Consider the following 24,215-nt stretch of genomic DNA (forward strand, 5'->3'; position numbering starts at 1 on the left):
CTCTGTTATTTAGGCCAGGTCTTTTTAATTTTGGTTTTCTTTCTTTCTTTCTTTTTTTAAAGGAACTAACTTTGTTTATATAATCATAAAAAGTAACACATGCTTGTTACCCAGACAGTGTAAGAAGTATAATATCTAGAAACGTAAAGAAAAATGTGAAAAAGACCCACAATCTTAATACTTAGAGATTAATATTTGACATACATCTTTACAACTTTTTCCAAGTGTTGTCTTTTATATAAACCACCTTCTTAATTTTTAACAAAAATATTGTAATATTTTAAATTCATTTTTGTCTTAAATGTTTTATAGTCATCTGAAAAAGATATAATTTTAATGATTACATAGTTTTGCAGTTGGTAGATTTAACCTGGCCTCCGTTAGTTAGACCTTTATATTATTGCTCATTTTTAATGTTCTTAGAAATGTCTGGGTCTTAAGGTTGCCTGTATATGTACATATAAGATTTACAGCAAAATGTCTCAGGAATGTATTAGGAGGTAATACGTTTCTTTTTGCACTTATTGTGAATTTAAATAAAACCTTTTTGCCCTTGAATATATCAAGTTCAGTATGAACCTTTTGACTCTGAATCCCTGATGTGGAGATAAAACTTTTTTCAGTTGATGGATCATAACTTCTGTCTTAATCTAGGTAGATTAACATTAATACAAAGATACCATTTTATATGAAAGGGATAATTCCAGTATTTTCATATTCTTATTAACTGTTTTTGTTGAGTTTTATTCTGATATTTTATTAGATGTAGCTTTGTACAAGATAAAATAATTTGTAAGCTGCAGTCTTAATTTTTATTTCCTTTATTCCAATATATGAATGAATTATACCCACTGGATCATAATACTACATTTCTACAGATTTTTTTCTAGCTTCTTAGAGGGAAGAAAAATTTTTTTGCTAATTTTACCATATAGATTCAGCAGATGTAACCCAACCTAAATGCGTTTTTTTTTTAATGGAAAGTAAAAAGTGGTGAGAATATCAGCTTTTTAACTTTGTAAAGACTCAATCATGATCTGACTCTTAAATGGAAAGAATTCTAAAACCCAGAGCTGAGAAACTAGTGGTTATTTGTCTTCTAACTTGCTTACTTCACTATACCTTTCCTTTTTTCCACTTGAGGCAAAAGAAAATGACTTAAATGTGAACTTTGCCTTGGACTGTAGATATAATTTAGTATTAATTTCATGCTAAGTGCCATATACTTAGGAGATATACTTTATTAATACTTATAAAAGTAGAAAACATGAAACTTAAGAGACTTGATGGAGTTTTTTGTTCTCAGGCTTCAAAAGTGTTAAGCTTCCCTTTTTAAACTTTTTTTTTTTTTTTTAAGATTTTATTTACTTACTTGACAGAGATCACAAGCGGGCAGAGAGGCAGGCAGAGAGAGAGAGAGGGGAAAGCAGGCTCCCTGCTGAGCAGAGAGACCGATGTAGGGCTCGATCCCAGGACCCTGGGATCATGACCTGAGCTGAAGGCAGAGGCTTTAACCCACTGAGCCACCCAAGCGCCCCTACTTTTTAAGTTTTTATTTTGACATAATTTCATACTTAAGGAGAAGTACAGTTGCAAGAATAGTACAAAGAATTCCAGGTAATTTTCACCCAGACCGCCTAGTTGTCAACATTTTGCTGCGTTTGCTTTATTCTTTCTCTGTAAATATATATTTATTATTTTGAATAGTTTGAAAAATGAGTAGGTTGCAGATATGTTGTTCCTCAAATGGTTTAGCATATGTTACCTGACAACAAGAACATCCTCTTAAGTGACCACAGTACAGTGATGAAAACCAGGAAAGTAAATGATACAGTACTGTTATGTGACCCACAACTCAGTTTTCTTTCATTCTTTAATAATTTCTAAAGGTTCTATAATTGGGCAAGGGAGTCAGGGAGAGTTTCTAAATTTATTGTTATGTTAAAATTTGGTCTGGTATGATTTTTCTAGAGAAGTTTTTGGTGGTGTGCATTTTGCTGTGTTATTTACAGCTCAGTAAAAGCATGTAAATCACTAACAAATCACTGTGGAGCATCTAGAGTAAGTGTGAAGCATCTGAAATTTGGAAAAATATGAGGAAGGAGTTAAAGTTTTTAAGACTTCCTTAGATTTTTGTCTGCTTCAGGTTTTCTACGTGGAAAGTTTAAATTGTGAATTGTAATATGTTTTCCTTTATAGATGTTCTTATTGTATGGCTTACTACTCCTATGCTATTTAAGACTTCTAAAATTGAGGCTTATTAAAATAGTCATTTCATATCTTTCCTTCAAATGATTCATAGGCTTTTCCCATTTCAAAGACTCACATTCTGAGAACATATATGTTTACAGTTCTAGTTTTTAGTGAATGAATGAACTTGTCTTAATTTTTCTCATGATTGTCATTTGTGCTAATTTTCCTGTCTTTTCCATGTATAGAATATGATTGTCATTCCCCTTCTTAACTGATGTTACAGAATTGCTGCACATCCTTTGACTTGTCAATACATTGGAAAAGGAAAGTCTTTTCACTTTTTCAGTATTTTTAAAATATAATTTATTAGTGAGTGTCCCTGGATTGTTTTCTAGTTTTTAAAAAATTTTATATTAGTTTTTGTCACTTGTTACTCCAGATCCAGGATGACAAACCATCGACAGAAATGTAATATTTTTGTTAAGTGTGACTTTTGTCCAAATATCTATACATTGGACATTTTAACATTTAAGGAGAAATTATTCTTTTATAGCAGTAACTTTTAGTAGGCTTTTAAAAACAACTTGGTGCACGCTGTAAAATATTTGGTATTTTTTAAAAGATGTTATTTATTTATTTACTTATTTGAGAGAGACAGGGAGAGAACATGCGCACATACACGCAAACTCAGGGAGGCGCAGAGGGAGAGTGAGCATCTCAAGCAGACTCCTTACTGAGTGTGGATCCCCACACTGGGGTCAACCAGTTCCATGACCCTGAGATCATAACCTGAGCCAAAATCAAGAGTCAGACATTTAACCCACTGAGCCACAAGGTGCTCCAAATATCTGGTATTTAAGCTGCTTCTGTTTACAAGAGAGTATAAATTTGAAGAATCCATAAAACAGTTAAGTATTCTCTTATATCAAATCAAAGACAAAAATAGTTGTCTCTTATGAAAGGGATGCAGCTGGTTTTGTATTTCCTGTTTTAATTTCACACCTTTATCTATGCATGTATGTATATATGCATGCATGCTCCACACCTAGCCCAACACAGGCTTTGAACTCAGGATCCAGAGATCAAGACCTGAGCTGAGATCAAGAGTCAGACACTTAATTGAATGAACCACTGAGCTGCCCCTGATTTCACATTTTTAAGACAGAACATTGAGTTCAACTCATACATATATTTTTTTCCATCCCCATAAGACAGTACCTTAACTTACACATTTTGACAAGGATTAGAAAGTATCAGATTGATACTCTTTATAAAACTACAGATTCACTTTGTAGCTAACTATCTTAGCTTGACCTTTTGACAAGGGTCAGAAAGTACCAGCTTGATATTCTCTGAATCAGTACACTTTTTAAAACTATGGAATCACTTCCTAGCTGAACTAGTTTTTTTTTTTTTTTCTTACTATTGTGATGTTATTTTTTTTAAGATGATAGTTTTCGTGTGAAAGCTTTTATTTTATTAGAACAATAATGAGAAAATAGAACAGATGTAGCAGACATAACTAAATAAACTTACTGGGGTGCCAGAGTGGCTCGGTCAGTTAAGCATCTGCCTTTGCCTCAGGTCATGATCCCAGAGTCCTGGGATAGAGCCCTGCCTCAGGCTTCCTGCTCAGCAGGACCCTGTCCTCCCAACTCATGCTGTCTCTCACGCTCACTCTCTCTTTCTCTCAAATAGTTAAGATCTTTTAAAAATATAAAATAAATTTTATCTTTTCCAGATTGCCTGCTAACAGTTGCTTTCACTTTAGAATATAAGGTTTGATTGACAAAGGGGGGGGGACTTATGAGGAAGGGAAAATGTTAGATTTCAGTAAAACACTTGAGTACTTACAGTAATAGAGTCTATAGAAAGATAAATTCCGTTAAGTCCTGAATATGTGTGTTTGAGAAGAGTATGGGTTTAAAAACATGAATACAGCAATCATCTGTCCTTAGTTTGGCTTACACATGCCATAATTAGTCTATTTTTCGTTGTCCTATAATCTGTTTAGAGGATTGTACATTTTGCAAATTGGATGGTCATGGTTAAGAGGTAGATGGGTTGTTATATAATTCAGAGTAGTAAAAAAGTTTTTCTTGGGGCACCTGGGTGGCTCAGTCCATTAAGCTCATGACTCTTGATTTCAGCTCAGATCATGAGCTCCGGGTCATGAGATTGGGCCCTGTGTCAGGCTCTGCACTGAGTATGGATCCTGCTTGGGATTCTTTTTCTCCTTCTGATCCTTCCCCTACCCTCTACCTAAAAAAAGAAAGTGTTTTTCTCATTGTTCAGTTTGATAAAGTATTTCTCCTATAAAGTCCAACAGTAATGAAGAATCCGGCTTTATCTAATAAGTGCTTAATGAGTTTTCATTTAGGCCTTGATTATTTTTGTATGTTTAATATTCTTTTTATTAATGTGTTTACAGTTTTCTTCCACTTTTTTTTTTAAGATTTTATTTATTTATTTGACAGAGATCACAAATAGGCAGAGAGGCAGGCAGAGAGAGGGGGAAGCAAGCTCCCTGCTGAGCAGAGATCGGATGCGGGGCTGGATCCCAGGACCCTGAGATCATGACCTGAGCCGAAGGCAGAGGTTTAACCCACTGAGCCACCCAGGCGCCCTGTTTACAGTTTCTTATTACTGATAATTAGTCTTCAAATTTATTTGAAGTTGTATTTTGTTACATTTATTATAGTTAGAATATTGGGTAGATTAGAAAGAGAACGAATACACATTTAATTTGTAGTTGAAAGGTATTCTGTAAACTGGCGACTACTTAAGACTCCTATCTAATTATGAAATCTGCTTTCTTAAGCAGCTTTTGGGCACTAGAATTAAAGCGGGGTTCTTACATTGTCTCCTGAACTTGGCACTGTGACACACAAAGACTAGTGTTTGGCTCTAGTATGAAAAAATAATTAATAGTTATTACATAATTTGGGACCTTTAGTTTAAACAATAACTTTCATGTTATCTCCTATTTTTCCTTTTCTTCTGTGTTTCTCCGTCTGTGTGTTCAGGAAGATTATGACTTCACATGTGGGATAAAACTTGAGCTCATCTTTATTATTTTTGATATTAGCTATCATGAAATTATCTGTAAGACAATATCTAATAAAGTCAGATGTTATGGTACATGCAAGTATAATAAGAATGAGCAGGGAAAGATCAGCAAAGGCTTTAAAAGGAGAGCTGGAAGTGGTTTGAAGGAATAGGTACAATTGTGGTAAGTGCATGGTAGAGGTAGAGAGAGAGTGTGTGTGTGTGTGTGTGTGTGTGTGTGTGATGAGGAGGCTAAAATCAGGGAGATTTGTGTTGTGGAGCATTAAAAGATGAGATCAAATAGGAAAAATAGGATCAGATCATGAAGCCACATGCAAGGTGTAAAGTACAAGATTTTAGTTAGCTTTGATCCCAAGAAGTTAAGGTGCCACTTGTGGTTTCTGAATTAGGGGTGATAATTGTGATAATTTTAGAAAATTAATTTGTGTCTTTCCAGTTTTGTAGAAGGTAAGTGGGGCTGGGGGTTAGGAAAACTAAGTAGAAATCTATGGCAGTAATTGATAAGAATGAAAGCTTTGATTAGAAAAAAGTCAACAGGGTAGATTAAGCTGAAGCATAATAGAGGAGAATTTTTTTTTTCTTGGTAGGGAAAATTCTTTTTAAAAACAATCCTACCCCCATTTTAAAAGTTGAGGTATTTTTAAAGAAAAGATTACTTATTTTTAGTTATATTGGTGGGGGAGTGTGCAGAGGGTGAGGGAGAATCCCAAGCAGACTCCCCAGGAAGCATGGAACTGGATGTGAGGCTCAGTTCCACAGTCGTGACCTGAGCCAAAATTGAGAGTGGGACACTTAACTGACAGAGCCATCCAGATGCCCCTACAAGTTGAAGAGGAATTATTAAAATGTAGTTGCAGAATTTTAAGAATAGAAACCAGAGCAAAGGTGATGATACTTGTAAGTGGGGAAGTTATAAAGGAGAGCTATTTGTGAGTAAAGATAACATTCTCTTTTATGTCGAATTTTAACTGATGGTTAGACATCCAGTTGGCAGTTTCTCAGTTGTTACAGAATTTGTTTGTAGTTATTCCGTATCAGGGAGAAAATCCTCGCATAATCCCTGTGATAATTATTTTAGAAAATTCAGACTATTTGGCATACTGCCTACTTCCATGCAGCAGTAAAGATACTTAAGCATTTCTGAGGAATTAGGGATTACTGTTAGGACAATAAATGTGTAAGAATTCACCTGCTCCCATTAATTCTTTTTTTTTTAATTTTTTTTTAAGATTTTATTTATTTATTTGACAGAGAGAAATCACAAGTAGATGGAGAGGCAGGCAGAGAGAGAGGGAAGCAGGCTCCCCGCTGAGCAGAGAGCCTGATGCGGGACTCGATCCCAGGACCCTGAGATCATGACCTGAGCCGAAGGCAGAGGTTTAACCCACTGAGCCACCCAGGCGCCCTGTTCCCATTAATTCTTAACATCTCACTGCCTGGCATTTTGTTACGGATACATGGATGAATGGTAGTTTCTATAGAGTTACTAATATTCTAATAGCCATAGTGAAATTTAATAATTAAGTAGCTGTTAGTCCATTAATAGTGGCTTTAGTAAATATAAAGTCATGGTAAATATAAATAAATATAAGGTCATAATGTGTGACCTTGGGTTTGCCTGTTTTGTTTTTACTTGATACTGACTACAAAATACTTTCTTTTGTCTTTTCAAAATTTTTTTTGACATTCTTAAAACTGTTTTCTTTCAAAATACTTAAGAAAATAGTTCTGTCATTTTTGAAGTTCATAGTTAAAGAGATCTCACAGCACTGCAGATGCTTTTGAGTTTTATATATTTTGGCCTGAATAATCCAGGCAACAACTGAAATTCTCTCTTTAAATTTATGGCCTGTGACAGTGTTGACTTTTCATACTATTATGAGAATCTCAGAGCACACATGGGTAAATGAAACTTCAAATCTAGGAAGAGTGAAAAAAAGTTGAGAAAAATTGGGGTTGCTTTGTTAATGACACATTTGTGGAAGTGTGGCAGGAAAATATCCATATGAACACCAGGGAGAGTCAATTATTTGTTGCCTCATATAAAAATCATGTGTACTTATTTAACTTTTTATGATAGTGAATTAAATTGGAGAAAAACTTGTGTTTTATTCTGTACATTGTTCAACGTTAATCATCTTAAACACCAAAATTGCCTTTTAAGGGTACTTACGTCTGTGAGCTTATAGAGCTTTGGTTGAATGATGGAAGACTCAATTTTATATATAGATATAAAACATAGTGGGTATATATTTCACTACAGAAATTGTGAATATATTATTTAAATCTTTTTAATATCTTTGGAAATATTTGAAATATTTCAGTTTGGAAAACTGAAGATCTATTTATCTGAGATTTTTATAACTGGAACTTCTGAAAAATAGCTTGTTTTGTTAGTAAATTAGTTTTAAGGCTGCTAGCAAGTCAGATGGTAGCCATGAAATGAACCTCTACAGCCAACATTAATTTACTGGGTTCAACAGGACAAAACTCTATGACATGATAACTGATCTGAGAGATAAATTGTCCCTCATCCCTTCAGGACTTTTTTTAAGAGATGGGGGGAGAGAGGGAGAAAGGAGGGAGTGAGAGGGAGAGAGAGAATTTTAAGCAGGTTCTGAGTTGTGTGGGGCTTGATCTTATAACCCTGAGATCATGACCTGAGCAAAATAAAGGGTTGGATGCTTAGCCAACTGGGCCACGCAGGTGCCCCCACTTCTAATCAGTCAAGGTCAGCCTCTACTGGAATGACTGATTATAAAGGTGTAAGAGCAGAGGAAGATACAAAATCTAGCTACTGTGTTTACTTATATTGCAGAAGACATTAATCTCCTTAATATTGTAAATTTGTTGCTGTTTTAACGTGCTGAAGATCTGCTTGCATGATCTTGAGAGAGGGTTTGGGCACGCTCTTGATACAATTGTCTTAAGGATTTTGGAGTTTGTGGCTTCCCCTACCCCTTTTGAAAGAGAGATCACGAGCAGTGGGGAGGGGCATAGGGAGAAGCAAGTCCCTGCTGAGCAAGGAGCCTGATGCAGGACTCCATCCCAAGACCCTGGGATCATGACTTGAGCCTGAGGCAGACACTTAACTGACGGAGCTACCCAGGCATCCCGAATTTTTGACTTTTATGTCTATATATTTTACTTTTGTTTTTAATGTTAAGCGGAGTTGTTTCTGCCGTAAGTCAATTGAGAGTACTGTTCTGAAATCTAATTTTAGCTCACAGATCAGGAAAATAGTAGTTTAATAAAGGACTTTAAGGAGCACATATGGGAAGAAACTGTTTAGTCATTTTGTCATATTGCTTGAATTTAGCACCTAACAATAACTACTACCTTCTTGGAAGACATCTAAATTCCTGACATTGTACTTGAACTTTACATATAATTTCTAAAAATATATGGAACAGATGCCTAATTTAATTATTTTAGAAGAAAGGAATAGAATTATTGTTTAACTTGGTACCAGATATATACTATCTAGTATATTCTAAAAATGTATCTAAACTAGAAATGTGTAGGAAATGAAAGTACTACTCAGGCATTTTTACCAAAATTTATTTTAGCTGAAGTTGTATAGATATACTTGAGTAACTTAGAATTCTAGGTCTGGATAGTTACAATTCTAAGTTATGAGACTGAATTCTCATCAAAGGTTTATTGTGATATATGAGTATATAAGATAATTTAGTATCTAATAATTTGGTGTATAGACTATATTTCATTATTATTTCTGCTTGTGCTGTATAAGGGAATTTGATGCCCCAGTTAAGTATTTTTGAATACCTTGGTTTTTTGTTGGTGTTTTTAAGGGTTTTGTTTATTTATTAGAAAGAGAGCACACAAGTAGGGTGAAGGGCAGAGGGAAAAGCAGACCCCTTGCTGAGCAGGGAGCCCAACCTAGGGCTTGATCCATGATGCTTAACTAACTGAGCCACCCAGATGCCCCACCTTCTTGTTGTTGTTGTTTTTTAAGAGATCTTGATTAGTGCATTTTCAGTACAGTTAAAGTTAATTTTGCATTTTTCCGTCAAAGTCATCTCTGCATGTATTTACCATTCATCATAATCTGTGATGAAATTTGAAGTAAAGAAAATCGCTAAAATAATAAAACCAAAACAAAATATATTAAAGCATGAAAAACAACAGGAATAGTAAAATAGTCTGCTGATTTTTCCAGATTTCTTTTTCACTATTAAGCTATTTACTTGTTTTACGTTAGGAGGTATTTCTATGCATATGCCAACTCCATTATTTATTTTAGCTATTTAAGTGGCTTAGCTTCCTTAGCTTTTGGTCTACTTGAACAGATAATACTTGGAAAACTTGCTAATGTAAACTGTAGGTTTTGTAATTTAAGGCAAAGCATACTAGCAGAAATAGAGACCCTTTTAAATGTCTCAAACCATTGACCTCTGGAAATAGCCAGTCAGGGCCCACACTACACAAAAATCAGTTTAGAGCTCTGTATGTATATGTGTACTTTTTTTTTTTTTTTTTTTTTTAGTTTTTTTTTTTCTTTTGAGATTTTATTTTCGGGGAATAGAGTGAATGAGTCAGGCAAGGAGCTGAGGGAGAACCTCAAGTGGACTTCCCGCTAAGCCCCAATGTGAGGCTCAGTCCCATGACCCATGAGATCATGACTTGAGCTGAAACAAAGAGTTGGATGCCCAATCGCCAGCTACCAGGCATCCTGTGTATGTATACTTTAAAAAAAAATAAATAAATAAATCAGTGATCTAACTTGTTAATGATGTAAGGAGGAGAGGGGGCCAATAAGCATGAACCTCATTATACTTTTTAAGGGATAAATCTTTCATTAGAGTTTGTTATTTAAAAAGATGCAAATTCAACTTTGACTTACAGCTGAGAAGGGAGCATTAGAGTTCATAATCTCTTATTTCAGTGGCATTTTTCCAACTTTATGCTTTCGTGTTGAAGTTCGTATTCTACTCCATTTTGTAAAGGAAGTGTTTTTAACCAGACTGTTTTCTTTCCAACCAGACCATTTTTTAATAAAGATTTAAGATACACCATGTCACCACTGGCATAAGTGGAATTAATTATTTGACTGTGTTCTTTAGGTTTGATAAAATTGAAGAAGAAAGGGTTCGTTTGATATGTGAACTATAGGTTTCCTTAGTCAGTGGAGTGTCCATAAAAAGGAGAATTAGTTATAGAAGTATGAAAAGAACCTTGTTACAGGATCCCATTTTGTAGACCATAAAATTTCCAAAAAAGGAAATGCTAATATAGTAATAGTATTCTGAAATTGCGTGATGAAATCTCTTAGGTTAACTGATAAAAAGTATCAAAATTTTCTTTATTAAAAAATACTTTTAATTTTGGTTTCTTTGAATTGCTAATGACTTTTTATATGTTTATGCAGTCATTTGCTGTAATTAGTTATAAATAAGATGAATTTATAGAATAGAAACTAATTCCCTCTGTAGAAAAACAAGGACAAATAAATTGAGTATTTACTGTGATTACTGTATGCCCCAGTGATGGGTGATTATGGAAAGTAGAAATACATAGCTATATGTAATAAATGCTGAATGAGCAGTAAGCTTGCTATGATTAAATAAATATATGTATATAGAGTGAGATGGAGAAATGTAATCATATGCTTAATTAGAAATCTGGTTAAAAGTAGTTAAAACTGCCCAGGTACTTAGCTTCACATGCCCCTAAATTTCTCAACAGCTGATCAGAAATAATCTCTGCAAAAGCTCTATATAATAATGCAGAATAATTTGTTATTATGTTAAAAGTAATTTATTGGGCTTTTATTAAGATTTGTGTTAATGAATGTGTAATTGTGAGTGGGAGGAATTGTGGCAGTTTGTTCTAATTTGTCTTATAAACAAATTATGAAATTAAAAGAAAAATTTGTCCTTATACTGGCTAAAAATGCTTTGAGAAAATATTACCTAATGAATTTTACATAGTTATTCTTAACATCATTTGAAATGGTTTTTTTTTTTTTTTTGAAAATTTTTTTTAATAGTTTTTTGCAGCTACATATTACCAATAACTGCATACTAGATTTTGGTAGGATCAATTCTGTAGATTTAGATTTAATAAGCATAATCATTGAAAGATTAAATATTCCTGGTATATATATACTATATATATATATACCTGTATATATATATCTTGTCAGATTTACTCTAGATTGGTTGCTGACTCACAACTTCATTAGCTTACTTTGATAATAAATTATGATATTCTAAAGGTAAATTTTACTTTTGCAATAGTATATATTGAGGAGAAGTTGACTTGTGTCTTAGAGTAATTTTCAGTAGTATTAGTGATGACTGACAAATTTCATTACATCTGTTGTGTTTCTTGTATATTGTTTATATCATTTTTGTAGGAACTTTTCAAAATTATTAATTAGCTTAGTTTTTAAATGTTTCTTAAATTTGCTCATGAATTTTAAATGTTTTTTTGACATGTTGAGTTGTTTTGTATTACAATGACTTGTGTACTTTCTTCTTGTATCTTCAGATTAAAATTTTGATTTCAAAGCATGTGTGAGATAATACTGAGAATTATTCCTTGTACTGTAACTGTTACAGCAAAATACTTATATAATAGTATAGCTATTCTGATTATGGCAGAGTTTGATGTTAACAGCAACAGAAATTTAAAGTTGTAGAGTTAGTCAATATAGAATAGTTATTTTATTTTAGAAGTATGGTAAATAAAAGGAGAGTTAAAATAAGAAATCGTAGTCAAAGCTTGAAAACTGGAAGGCATTTTGAACATCACATGGATTAACCTTTTACAGAAAGGAAGCTGACAGTTTTGGTTTTAGAACCATCCTCTTCCTAGAACATTGTTGTTACTGGAGTAACCTGAGCAATTTAAGGCTTCATTTCAGTAAACTAGTAAACTGATAAATTGGATACCATTTACTTTTGAATACTTACATTAATTTTTATCAGGGACTAGAATACCTGGCACTTCTAAGCAAATATGATACAAAGCAAAAGGACTATAACATTTAAAAAATATTATAGTTTTAATTGTACCAAAGTGATAAGTAATTAATTTAAATAGACAAAGCACAAAGCTTTTGTGGCCCCCCTCCCATCCCGGAATAATGTATCTAGTACATATTTGATTTGTAGAAGATTATGTTGCAGTTTGTAAATAAGAAAATAAACATTTGTTTATTGATACTCATTAATAGGATTTTTTGAGTAGAAGAAATAGGAGGGAAGTGGGAAAATAAAAAAATAATTATATTAATATTGTAACTGTTAAGTGCTTACATTTCCCCCACAATATTGTCTTGTACTGTATGATTTTTCAGCATTTAAGAAGCGGTTTTGTTCTTTATAGCTGAACCAATAACGTTTCCATCTGGAGGAGGCAAGTCATTTATTATGGGTTCTGATGATGTTTTGTTAAGTGTACTGGGCCTTGGAGACCTTGCAGACTTGACGGTAACAAATGATGCAGACTATAGTTATGATGTAAGTGCAGTTTTATTTTTAATTTTTTAATGATTTAATAGAAGGCTCATTTTTTGGGAAACACTTATAAAACAGAATTAATGTCAAGGTGCATGGAAAAGATAAGTTTAAGTGTGTCAATGTGTTGATTTGAAGTGACATGTAGTTTTTCTTTTGTAATTACTTTGTGGTGCTTAAATTTTTCTTAGGTATTGTGGTGGATTAGCTAGAAGTTTGAGATGATTGATTACCTTATAATATCGGTTGATAAATATCTATCTTGAGTAGTCAACTCTCAATTATCTACTCAAATTGAGCCATATTTTGGTGTCAACAAGAGAAAAATAGGTAACCTGAATCACTTGCCTTCAGGATACTTCTTAAAAATTATGTTTTATTTTTGAACTTTTATTTTTGTAAGCATAATGTTAAAGTTAGCTTGCCATTTCCTGAATACTTAGTCCTTCTTTTGAGGGATGGGGAGAGAATGGAGATTGGATGAGAAGGTAGTGTTCAGAGGTGAAAGTAGTCTTGGATTAAATTTTTTTATAGACAATAAACACTCAATTGAGAGTTAACTATACTTGTTTAGATTTTGTATGAACGAATTTGCAGTTTTTCAGCAAATTTATTTGTTCCCTTTTATAGCATTTCTTTTTTCTACATATTATATCTAGATGAGCATGCTTTTTAGAGACACCAGTCTTCGTGGGCTGGATTATTCTCATTAATATTTTCAAAGTATATAAGCAACTAAATTCTAGTAAACTTTTGACTACTTTAGAAGTGGTTTCACAGCCTATCTTTACAGATGGAGAAATGAAGGTAAAAAGATTAACCTCTTACCAATATCAACAATAATAATGAAAATAGGATGACGATATTCCTAAGTGTCTTTAGTTCAGACTTTTGGAAAGTACCTTAATTTGCTTCCTTTAAAAATTTCACATGCTAATTTTCTAAATGACAACTGTATTGTTAATACTATTCGCTTGGATTTTTGGTAGTGATTTATTAATTTTTATTTTTTTCATGTAAAGCATTGCAGCATGGTAGTTTTTTTGTTGTTCTCATCTGACGTTTAATAGGACTTTTGGCTTTAGCCTGATGATTAGGTAAAACAGATTAAGGAACTCTTCATTTGATCTAGATATTTGAAAGCTAATTGAAGTTATTCTTCTTAGTATCATTTATTAAATTATAAAGATTTGTTATAAAGTTTTTAAGGTACATTAAATTTCCACTGGACATTTTAGCAAAGCAGTTTAATATATATATTTTACACACCAAAACACACAAAACTCCACTTGCCTATCAGTTTATGACTTTTACCACTAAATATTGCACTCTTTCTTTTTAGTTGCCTGCCAATAAAGATGCCTTTCGAAAGACATGGAACCCCAAGTATACACTACGTAGCCATTTCGATGGAGTACGGGCATTAGCTTTTCATCCTGTAGAACCTGTGCTGGTTACTGCCTCTGAGGACCATACTCTGAAACTTTGGAACTTGCAAAAAACAGTTCCTGCCAAAAAGCAAGTATTTTCACTTTAGCCTGTCTTTTTTTCCTTCTAAATTTGCTAATAATTATAAGTAATTATCCTTCTATATGGTTCTCTTTTTTAAAGCTTTCATTTGATCTTACCTAAGGATTCTTGAATGTCAACCAGTGATTTGCAGTTATTTAATTACCTTCTCCTCCCCCACCCTTGTACTTTCCTCTTTCAGGAGTGCCTCTTTAGATGTAGAGCCTATCTACACATTTAGGGCCCACATGTAAGTTTCATTGAATTTGTGCTTAAATTAACAATCATAGTTATTGTTCACTATTATTTATGAATCCTCAAAGCTTAAAATTTTCTTTCAGTGTTTTATAGTAGAAAAGACATTTGTTAAGTAGTATTTCATTTGATTAATGATTGTATTAGTGAGAATATAATCTGTACTGTTCAAATTTAGGTTTTAAATTTTAAACAGTTTTTAGATACTGCATGAGTTTAGAGGTTGGGGGGAAACAGATATGTCTTCTTAGACTTTATAAGTAATTTTTTCCCTCTTTTCCTGTAATAGTGGTCCTGTTCTATCATTAGCTATTAGTTCTAATGGAGAACAGTGTTTTAGTGGTGGTATTGATGCAACCATCCAGTGGTGGAATATGCCTAGCCCTAATGTGGATCCATATGATACCTATGGTAAGTGAAAGGCTTAAAACATCTTTCTAAGTGAATGGAACTGACAAAATATTATTATAAGTAGCTTAAGCAAGTATTTGTCTTCTCATTTAGTTTTCATTTACTATTAATTTGCTTTATTAAATGGGGAAAATTAAGCAGTATCCTACCATGGAATATTTAAGCCTGTGAATCGGTACTTTATTGTCCAAAAATTAAAAAATATATATATTAATTAAAACAATTAATTTTAGTGCTAGTTAACAAGAAGGAAAATAAAATGTAATGAACAATTTTTTAAACTTAAGAAATAGTTTATATAGTTCAAAAATACTTAGCATGGGGCACCTGGGTGGCTCAGTGGGTTAAAGCCTCTGCCTTCGGCTCGGGTCATGATCTCAGGGTTCTGGGATCGAGCCCTGCATCGGGCTCTCCGCTTAGCGGGGAGCCTGCTTCCTCCTTTCTCTCTGCCTGCCTCTCTGCCTACTTGTTATTTCTGTCTGTCAAATAAATAAATAAAATATTAAAAACAAAACAAAACAAAAATACTTAGCAAAAGAAAGTAGAAACAAATAGTGGCACTGTGTAAAGCAGTACAACTTTTTAGAGGACAAAAATTTCTTAATTAAGAAAATCCTTTTACTCACAAATGATACTTTAAAAAATTTGTCCCACAGAAATACCTATATCTGTATTCAAATATATTTATAAGGGCATGTTTGTAATTATAAGAAATTAAAACAAAAAATATTTATTAATATGAGAAGGTAGAATGAACAGTGATCTACCTAATGGTTGGCGCATTTAAAAAAAATTTTAGGAGTGGGACACCTGGGTGGCTCAGTCAGTTAAGTATCTGCTTTCCACTCAGGTCATGATCCCAGTGTTCTGGGATTGAGTCCCGCATTGGGCTCCTTGCTTAGCGGGGAGCCTGCTTCTCCTCTTGCTTGTGCTCTCTCTCAGTCTCTCTCTGATTGATTGATAAATAAATAAATAAATAAATAACTTTTAAAGAAATGTACTCTGACTCTAACATTGTTAGACATCAAAAATAAATAAATAAATAAATAAAATTCAGGATCTCTTTGTTCTTTTTATTTAACACACACTTGGTGCCTGAATTTGCCAGGTATGGTGTTAAGCACTATATCAAGAAATAAGAGTTAGTCTAGTGAAAGGACAGACATCAAACAAACAAAGGGGTCCAGTTTATGGCTAGAAATTTTAATAAGCAGTATGAAGATATAGAAATACTATGGAAGATAAAGACTCTTTATCTTTTAGATATAGTCCAAAATAGTGACATTTAAGTCACAATCGAAAGGATAAAAGGAAACTTTTAGGGGGCATTTTGGTGGCTCAGCCAGTTGAGCATCCAACTCTTGGTTTTTGGCTCAGGTAATAATCTCAGGGTCATGGGATTGAGCCCTGTGAGATGCCCCACACTTGGCATGAAGTCTGCTTGAGATTAAATAAATAAAATGTTTTTTTTTCTTTTTCCTAAAGGAAACTTTCAGTAAAGAGATTTTAATCCAGAAAGTGACCCATGAATGTAGAGTTTATTATTTTTTTTAAAAGATTTTGTTTATTTATTTGACAGAGATCACAAGTAGGCAGAGAGGCAAGAAGAGAAAGAGAGGGAAGCAGGCTCCCTGCTGAGCAGAGAGCCTGATGCGGGGCTCGATCCCGTGACCCTGAGATCACGACCCAAGCCAAAGGCAGAGGCTTAAGCCACTGAGCCACCCAGGTGCCCCTAAATACAGGGTTTAAAAAGGTGACCTGGCTATTGTAAGGAGAATAGATTAGGGGTGGGAGAAGTGGAGAAAAGAATACCAATTAATGTTGTAAAGTTATAACCAGTAGACTAGTTGAGAGTTGATGTTTCTCCATGGTCATAAAGATGGTAAATCACTTCATAGCGGACCTGGGGAAGTAGGGTAGAATAGGAAGAATCTACTGATAAATTGGATTGAGTGGATAAAGTGATGGATAAGTGATTCTTGATTTTGTTTCTTTTTAAAACAGCTTTATTGAGATATAATTCACATGCTAAAATTCATCTTTTTATGTATACAGTTTTTACTATATAGGTAGTATATATATAGTTTTTACTATATTCACAGGGTTGTGCATCCATTACCACTATCTAATTCAGAACATTTTTATCACTACTGCTTTTTTTTTTTTGGACACGAACAATTGAGTATATTAAGAACAGGTGTGAGAGGATTGAAGATGGTGAGTTCAGTTTTTAGGCATATTAAGAGATGGCAGTATCAAGTAGCTGATATTAAGACATGGGAATAGATTGTATAACATAGGGAACAGTGTACTGTTTAGGGCATGAAGAGAAGACAGAGTCCTGAACAACTCTGATACTGGGAGGGTGACTAGAGCAGGAAAGCCAACAAAGGAAACTGAGAAGGAGTGGCCTTTGAGGAAGGAGGAAGTGAAGGAAAATGTGGGATCATGGAAGTATACCAAAATAAAAAACCATTTTGAAAAGAAGGAAGCAGTCTGCCCTTTCATATGTTGCTGAGAAGTCCAATAATAGGAGGATAGAAAGTTTCCCTTTTTTATATGACAAATAGGTCATCCAGGTCTTAGCCAGAGGTCGGATGCTGGGACAAAGACCCAAGGGTGAAGGTACCTGTGGGCAACTTTTTAAGGCACACTCTGGATGAAAAGCAGTGTGATAAAAATAACCAAGAAAATAATCTTCAAAGGAAGAAAAATTTCATTAAACTTTTTGATAAAAGAGAGTTCATCATTGGTGATTTCAGCAAGGGCTATTTTGGTGTAATGGTGGTATCAGAAAGCATATACACTGATTAAGAGAGTGAATGAGAGGTAAAAAAGCATTTTATTCAATATGCTCTTCTGCTGTCTGTTGGAAGGGTGATACAAGATTAATGAAGGTTTTTGTTTAAGTCAGGAGATACTGGAGCATCTTTGTTTGCTGTGGTAATGATTCTAAGGAGAAGGAGAATTATTGTGTAGTACAGAAACTGTAAACATGAAATAAGTTAGTGAGTTGAATGGAATCCAAAATTTACCTGGTAGAATTAGCCTTTGAGAAGAAAGGTGGACAGTTCTTTACTCCTATCTGAAGGCAAGGAGAAGGTAGCTTTAGACACTAGTAGATTGGATAAAGAAAAGATAAGGGGAGGGGTTTTATTTCAGTGCTACAGTTTCTCAATGAAGTCTATAGAGATAATCATTCATGTGGAAGGAAGTTTGGAAACTGAAAATTCTGGAGATGATAAGAAACAGCTGTGGAATGTGGGAGTTTGCTAGAGAAATAGGATTATAGGCCAGATGGTACACAGTGTTATTATTAGCCACCATGTCCATCAGATGATAAATGGGTAAATGAAACATAGTATATTCATACAATGGATATTATACAATAAAAAGAAGTGAAGTACTGAGGCATGCTACATCATGGACAAACCCTGGAAACACTTTGCTAAGTGCAAGAAGCCCGTCAAAAAAGACCGTCTGTATGAAATGTCCTGAACAGACAAACTTAAAGAAACAGAGTAGATTAGTGGTTTTGTAGTGCTGCAGAAAAGCAGGAAGGAAGAATTGGGCGGTGGGGGGTGGGAATGGCTAATGAGTGATGAAGGTGTCCTAAAATTGATGTGCTGATGATTGTATAACTCTGTGAACATAATAAAAGCCATTGTATTTGGGCGCCTGGGTGGCTTAGTCATTAAGTGTCTGCCTTCGCCTCAGCTTATAATTCCAGCATGATCCCAGGACCAAGAGATTGAGCTCCGTTTTGGGCTCCCAGCTCAATGGGAAGCCTGCTTCTCCCTCTCCCGCTCCCCCTGGTTGTATTCCCTCTTACTGTCTCGCTCACTCTCTGTGTCAAATAAATAATAAAATAATATACAGACAAAAGGTTGATATCTAGGATCTATAAAGAACTTCTCAAACTCAACACACACAAAACAGATAATTATATCAAAAAATGGGCAGAAGATATGAACAGACACTTCTCCAGTGAAGACATACAAATGGCTATCAGACACATGAAAAAATGTTCATCATCACTAGTGATTCAAATTAAAACCACATTGAGATACCATCTTACACCAGTTAGAATGGCCAAAATTAGCAAGACAGGAAACAACATGTGTTGGAGAGGATGCGGAGTAAGGGGAACCCTCTTACACTGTGGGTGGGAATGCAAGTTGGTGCAGCCCCTTTGGAAAACAGTGTGGAGATTCCTCAAGAAATTAAAAATAGAGCTTTCCTATGACCCTGCAGTTGCACTACTGGTTAATTACCCCAAAGATGCAGATGTAGTGAAAAGAAGGGCCATCTGTACCCCAATGTTTAAGGCAGCAATGGCCACGGTCGCCAAACTGTGGAAAGAACCAAGATGCCTTTCAACGGACGAATGGATAAGGAAGATGTGATTCATATATCCTATGGAATATTATGCCTCCATCAGAAAGGATGAATACCCAACTTTTGTAGCAACATGGATGGGACTGGAAGAGATTATGCTGAGTGAAATAAGTCAAGCAGAGAGAGTCAATTATCATATGGTTTCACTTATTTGTGGAGCATAACAAATAACATGGAGGACAAGGGGAGATGGAGAGGGGAAGGAAGTTGAGGGAAATTGGAAGGGGAGGTGAACCATGAGAGATTATGGACTCTGAAAAACAACCTGAGGGTTTTGAAGGGGCAGGGGGTGGGAGGTTAGGGGAACCAGGTGGTGGGTATTAGGGGGCACGTATTGCATGGAGCACTGGGTGTGGTGCAAAAACAATGAATACTGTTACGCTGAAAAGAAATTAAAAAAACAAAAAAAGAGAACTCACAGTAAAACAATTCGGTCAAAAATCACTATGGGGAAAGAAAAATCATGATAGTGTGTAATTAAAAATAATAATAAAATAATAAGTTTTTTTAAAAAAACCATTGTATTATACACTTTTTTTTTTTTTTTTTTTTTTTGGTTAAAGATTTTCTTTATTTGAGAAAGAGAGTGAGTGAGTGGGGAGGGGGAGGGGCCAAGGGAGAAGGACCAGCAGACTCCCTCTGAGTGTGGAACCTGACAAGGGGCTCCACTCCAGGACCCTGAGATGATGACCTGAGCCAAAGCCAGACACTTGATCAACCACCCAGGCACCCCCTTGAATTGTATACTTTAAATTGGTGAATTATATGGTATGGGAATTCTTTGTCATTAAAGTTGTTTTATAGAAAGTGTAATGTTCTTTATAGAAAATTCTAAGAATACAGGGAAGTATTGTGGGGAAGATAAAAAATAACCCATAATTCAACAACTTAGAGATGGCCAATGTGTACATTTTGGTTATCTTCTTAGGGCTATTATACATGGTCTTTATACTTACTTATGTGATAACTTATATTTATCCAAAACATTTCTTTCCAACTTCTTTGAGCTAATTTTTGTTTGTTTGTTGTTTTTTCCCAGAGCCAAATGTTCTAGCTGGCACTTTAGTTGCACATACAGATGCTGTCTGGGGTCTTGCTTATAGTGGCATAAAAAATCAATTACTGTCTTGTTCAGCAGATGGCACTGTTAGGTTATGGAATCCACAAGAAAAATTGCCATGTATTTGCACTTACAATGGAGACAAGGGTAAGTAAATTTTGTGCTATAAAAAAAGCTGTTTTTTTTTTTAACTTGGAAATAGGAATGACAAAGCAAATGATTTACTATTCCTCTGTTACTCTAAGAGAGATAATGAAATAATTTTATAAAGCTTGTGATGATCTTTGTACTCCTAGTCATTTTTTATAAACAAGAAAGGAGTTTAGCAAGTATATTCTATAGTTTGGTGCTTTTTGACCTTTTCCAGGACATGTCCTATTTAAAAAATAAAGCTCTTTGTAATAGTGAAGTAGTAAACAAATGAGGCTGTTCATAGGAACAACATGAGGGCCTCCACTTTCTGTAGTTGCCTGCCCAGAAAGACTGAAGGGATCACAGTCTTAAGCATATGTAATATGTAAAATCACACTGATGAGAAGTATCATAATCATTGAATTAGCACCCTTAAGTGGGAAGTACAGACTGAATTACAGGTGGAATTTCAGGTGTTTTCCTGTCAAAGGAAGCTGTAAGCAATTTGCTTTTTGATACCATTTATTTATATACATATGTTTGTATACTGGTATTAGTCATGTTTTCAAGGCATTTTTAAGTTATTTTAAAAGTCGGACCTTTTATTTTTATTAAAAACTGTTTTCTCTTAAAGCATTTTAGATAAATAGTATACACTTATTTTGTAGGATCTCTTAGATACCTTAGTGATTCTACTAATTTTTCAATTACCCAGACTTTTGAGGTAAAAATTTATTTAGACATTTATTGCTTACTTCATTTAATTTATTGCTTGACACTCTGGATTTTACCTAGTTGTGCATTAATCTGGCCATTTGAATATTAAAGACAGAAGTTGCTGCTCAGGACATGGTGGGATGGTACTGCATCAGTGAATTCCAGATCCAGGCTTTATTTTCACAGATCCAAAATTCCAACTTGTGTGAGCTACTTGATAAGGCTTATAGGTCTCAAACAGGTGCAGTCTCCCAAGATAGTGATCAAGAATGCTAATTTATCATTTTACATTTAAAAAAATGAAATAACTTCTGTACGTATCTTCTCATAATTTTGAGCCCTCTGATTGTAGTTTTCTTACACTGTTAAATAGAGTGTTCTAACAACTAAAAATAATTGAGGGAAAGTTACCTGTTATATCTCACTATCCTAATGTAATTGTTCTCTTTTTCATTACTGACATTATTTCAGGAATACTTGAATTCCTTTTTCTTATTAGTGAAGCAGGGATTTCTCAATTGTTTTTACATGGGATCTCTTTGGGCTTCTTTTCAGAGCATGGAATACCTACATCGGTTGACTTTATAGGCTGTGATCCAGCTCATATGGTGACCTCTTTCAACACTGGTAGTACAATAATATATGATTTAGAAACATCACAATCATTGGTGATGCTTTCATCACAGATAGATTCTGGTAAGTTTTCATAGGTTTCTTTGAAACCTTAAAAAAGATTATTACAGGGGTGCCTGGGTGGCTCAGTGGTTTAAAGCCTCTGCCTTCGGCTAAGGTCGTGATCCCAGGGTTCTGGGATCCAGCCCCACATCGGGCTCTCTGCTCAGTAGGGAGCCTGCTTCCTCCTCTCTCTCTGCCTGCCTCTCTGCCTGCTTGTGATCTCTGTCTGTCAAATAAATAAATAAAATCTTTTAAAAAATTATTATACAATAGAGGGTAATCTTTTAAGTTTTATATTTTGACTGTTTGAATTTATGATGGAAAAAGTTTCAGTACATTATAGGTATATTTATTTACATTGTTTTTGCAATTTTCTCAAATTATGCTTAAAAGCTTGGAGAAACATTTAGGGGACAGAGAACATAAGAGCAATGTAAGTGTGAAAGCATGGGAAATAATTTTAAAGTTTTAATGGAAATACATGTGAAAGAGGAAATAATATAAGCCTGAGGAAAGCATCATCCATCTCTATTAATTATGTATGAATGGCCAGTGTTGCTAGTGTAGACTGATTTGTGCTTTACCTTTAATTAAATAGGGTTCCAAATAAGGCCTATGCATTGTAATTGATTGATAATGTGTGTCAGGTATCTTCTCATTTGTAGGTTCCCCCTCCATCTCTTCTTTTTCCCTTGAATTTTTTGATTGAAGAAATTAAATCATTTATCCATCATTTATCAGTCACTTTTCAAATTGAATCATTTATCAACCTGTAGTCTCCACAGTGTGGATTTTGCTGCTGTCATCCTTGTGGTATCATTTAATGTGCTTTCTCTTTTCATTTTATTTCCTATAAATAGAGGAGGCTTATTCAAATTCAGGTTTAATATTTTTATTTGTCTTCATTATAAAGTTTTTCAGTGTTTTTGGCAAGACTACTTTATAGTAATTTGTGAGCTTTTATCAGAAATAAATATTGTCTGGTTGTTTATATTTTTCTTACGTTTTCAGTCTTAATGATCATTGCCTAGGTCCATTAATTCATTAAGTCTGTTGAAGAATGATTTTTCTAATTCTTTCCTTCCTTCTCCACTTAATATCTAGAATATTTCTGTAAAAAAGGAACACCCCTCATCAATAATTTGATTAACCTGGAGTTAGTGGTTATAAGTGAAGGGGAAGATCAGTTATTGATCCCTTCCCCACTTTATCAGTTTTCAAAAGAACGAGGTGGTTTCCTAGCATTACCCAAAGGTGACTTTTGAGTCTTTTGGGTGTTTTTATTACCATTATAATCTATAATCTATAATAAATGTATCTGATGTGTTTCAGTCTGTTGCAGGTGTTACCTTTATCACTCCTCAGACTGTTTCATCTTTAGCCAGTGGGAGCTTATTCAGGTTTTGCTCTTGAGTCCTTTTGACATGACTCTGCTAATCATTGATAACTTTCTTACTTTCTGATATGGCAAGATGTTTTGTGTTCATTTTGTTCATTTTGTGCCCCAGACTGAAATCTTGCACTTCTCTAAGGAGCCATGGTTTCTTTTAGTGGAAAATGGCATTTATAGACTATAAATAGACTATAGGTGCAGGGCTTTTGGATTGGTGCCCTAGATTTTATGGCTCTTGAATTGCTTGTTGGTTTGGGCTTCTTCAGTGGACAGAGCTGGAAATGCATTTTTAAAAAATAAAAAGAATGATAGATTCATACAGATACTTCCCATTCAAATTGAGATTTATGTTTTTGCTTTTTACCTCATCTTAAACATGCTGAAACTCTTGGTTGTCAGCAGAATCATCATCATCATCATCATCTCTTTTTTTATTTATTCCACAGTATAGATAGAGTCATCTCAAAATAATAAAAATGACACCACCACCAGTAGTTTGATTACTGATAATAGTTTCATATGAATGGTGCATTCCATTTGGGAATGTGACATCTAATTATTCTGCTTTCAAGTCACTTGAAGTGGTTCATTTCTTTGTGTTTATACCTCAGTTGGACATGCAGTTACACTCATTTGTTTAATTTTACTTTTCCTTTTGTGTGTGTGTGTGTGTGTGTGTATGACTGCCTTTAAAAAATCATTTTATAATTATTTAAACCATTTAAATGGCTTCATGGTCAAATCAAATCTCAAACAAAATTAGTCAAAGAAGTGTCTTTCCTGGCATCTTTTCAACTCTAGTCCCTTTCTCCCTTTCACACAGGTAATGTGTCTAAGTTAAGTGTTCTTGTATGTATGTGGAATGACTGATGTAGTTAAAATCTAATAAATGCTGATGATATTTTTCCATTAGTTT

General features: G+C 34.2%; 1 protein-coding gene across 2 annotated transcripts in view; it reads left to right on the forward strand.

Annotated features, from left to right (window-relative positions):
• Positions 1–24,215, forward strand: part of STRN3 (striatin 3) — a 116,856-nt gene that overhangs the window by 84,343 nt on the left and 8,298 nt on the right. For both annotated transcript variants that reach the window (XM_044230498.1, XM_044230500.1), the window contains 6 exons: positions 12,619–12,752; positions 14,092–14,267; positions 14,461–14,508; positions 14,803–14,924; positions 20,362–20,529; positions 21,787–21,927. In XM_044230498.1, coding sequence (XP_044086433.1) covers positions 12,619–12,752; positions 14,092–14,267; positions 14,461–14,508; positions 14,803–14,924; positions 20,362–20,529; positions 21,787–21,927 — 789 coding nt within the window. The remainder of the gene's footprint in view (positions 1–12,618; positions 12,753–14,091; positions 14,268–14,460; positions 14,509–14,802; positions 14,925–20,361; positions 20,530–21,786; positions 21,928–24,215) is intronic.

The sequence above is a fragment of the Neovison vison genome, chromosome 13, assembly GCF_020171115.1.
Source record: "Neovison vison isolate M4711 chromosome 13, ASM_NN_V1, whole genome shotgun sequence".
Taxonomy (NCBI): Eukaryota; Metazoa; Chordata; class Mammalia; order Carnivora; family Mustelidae; genus Neogale; species Neogale vison.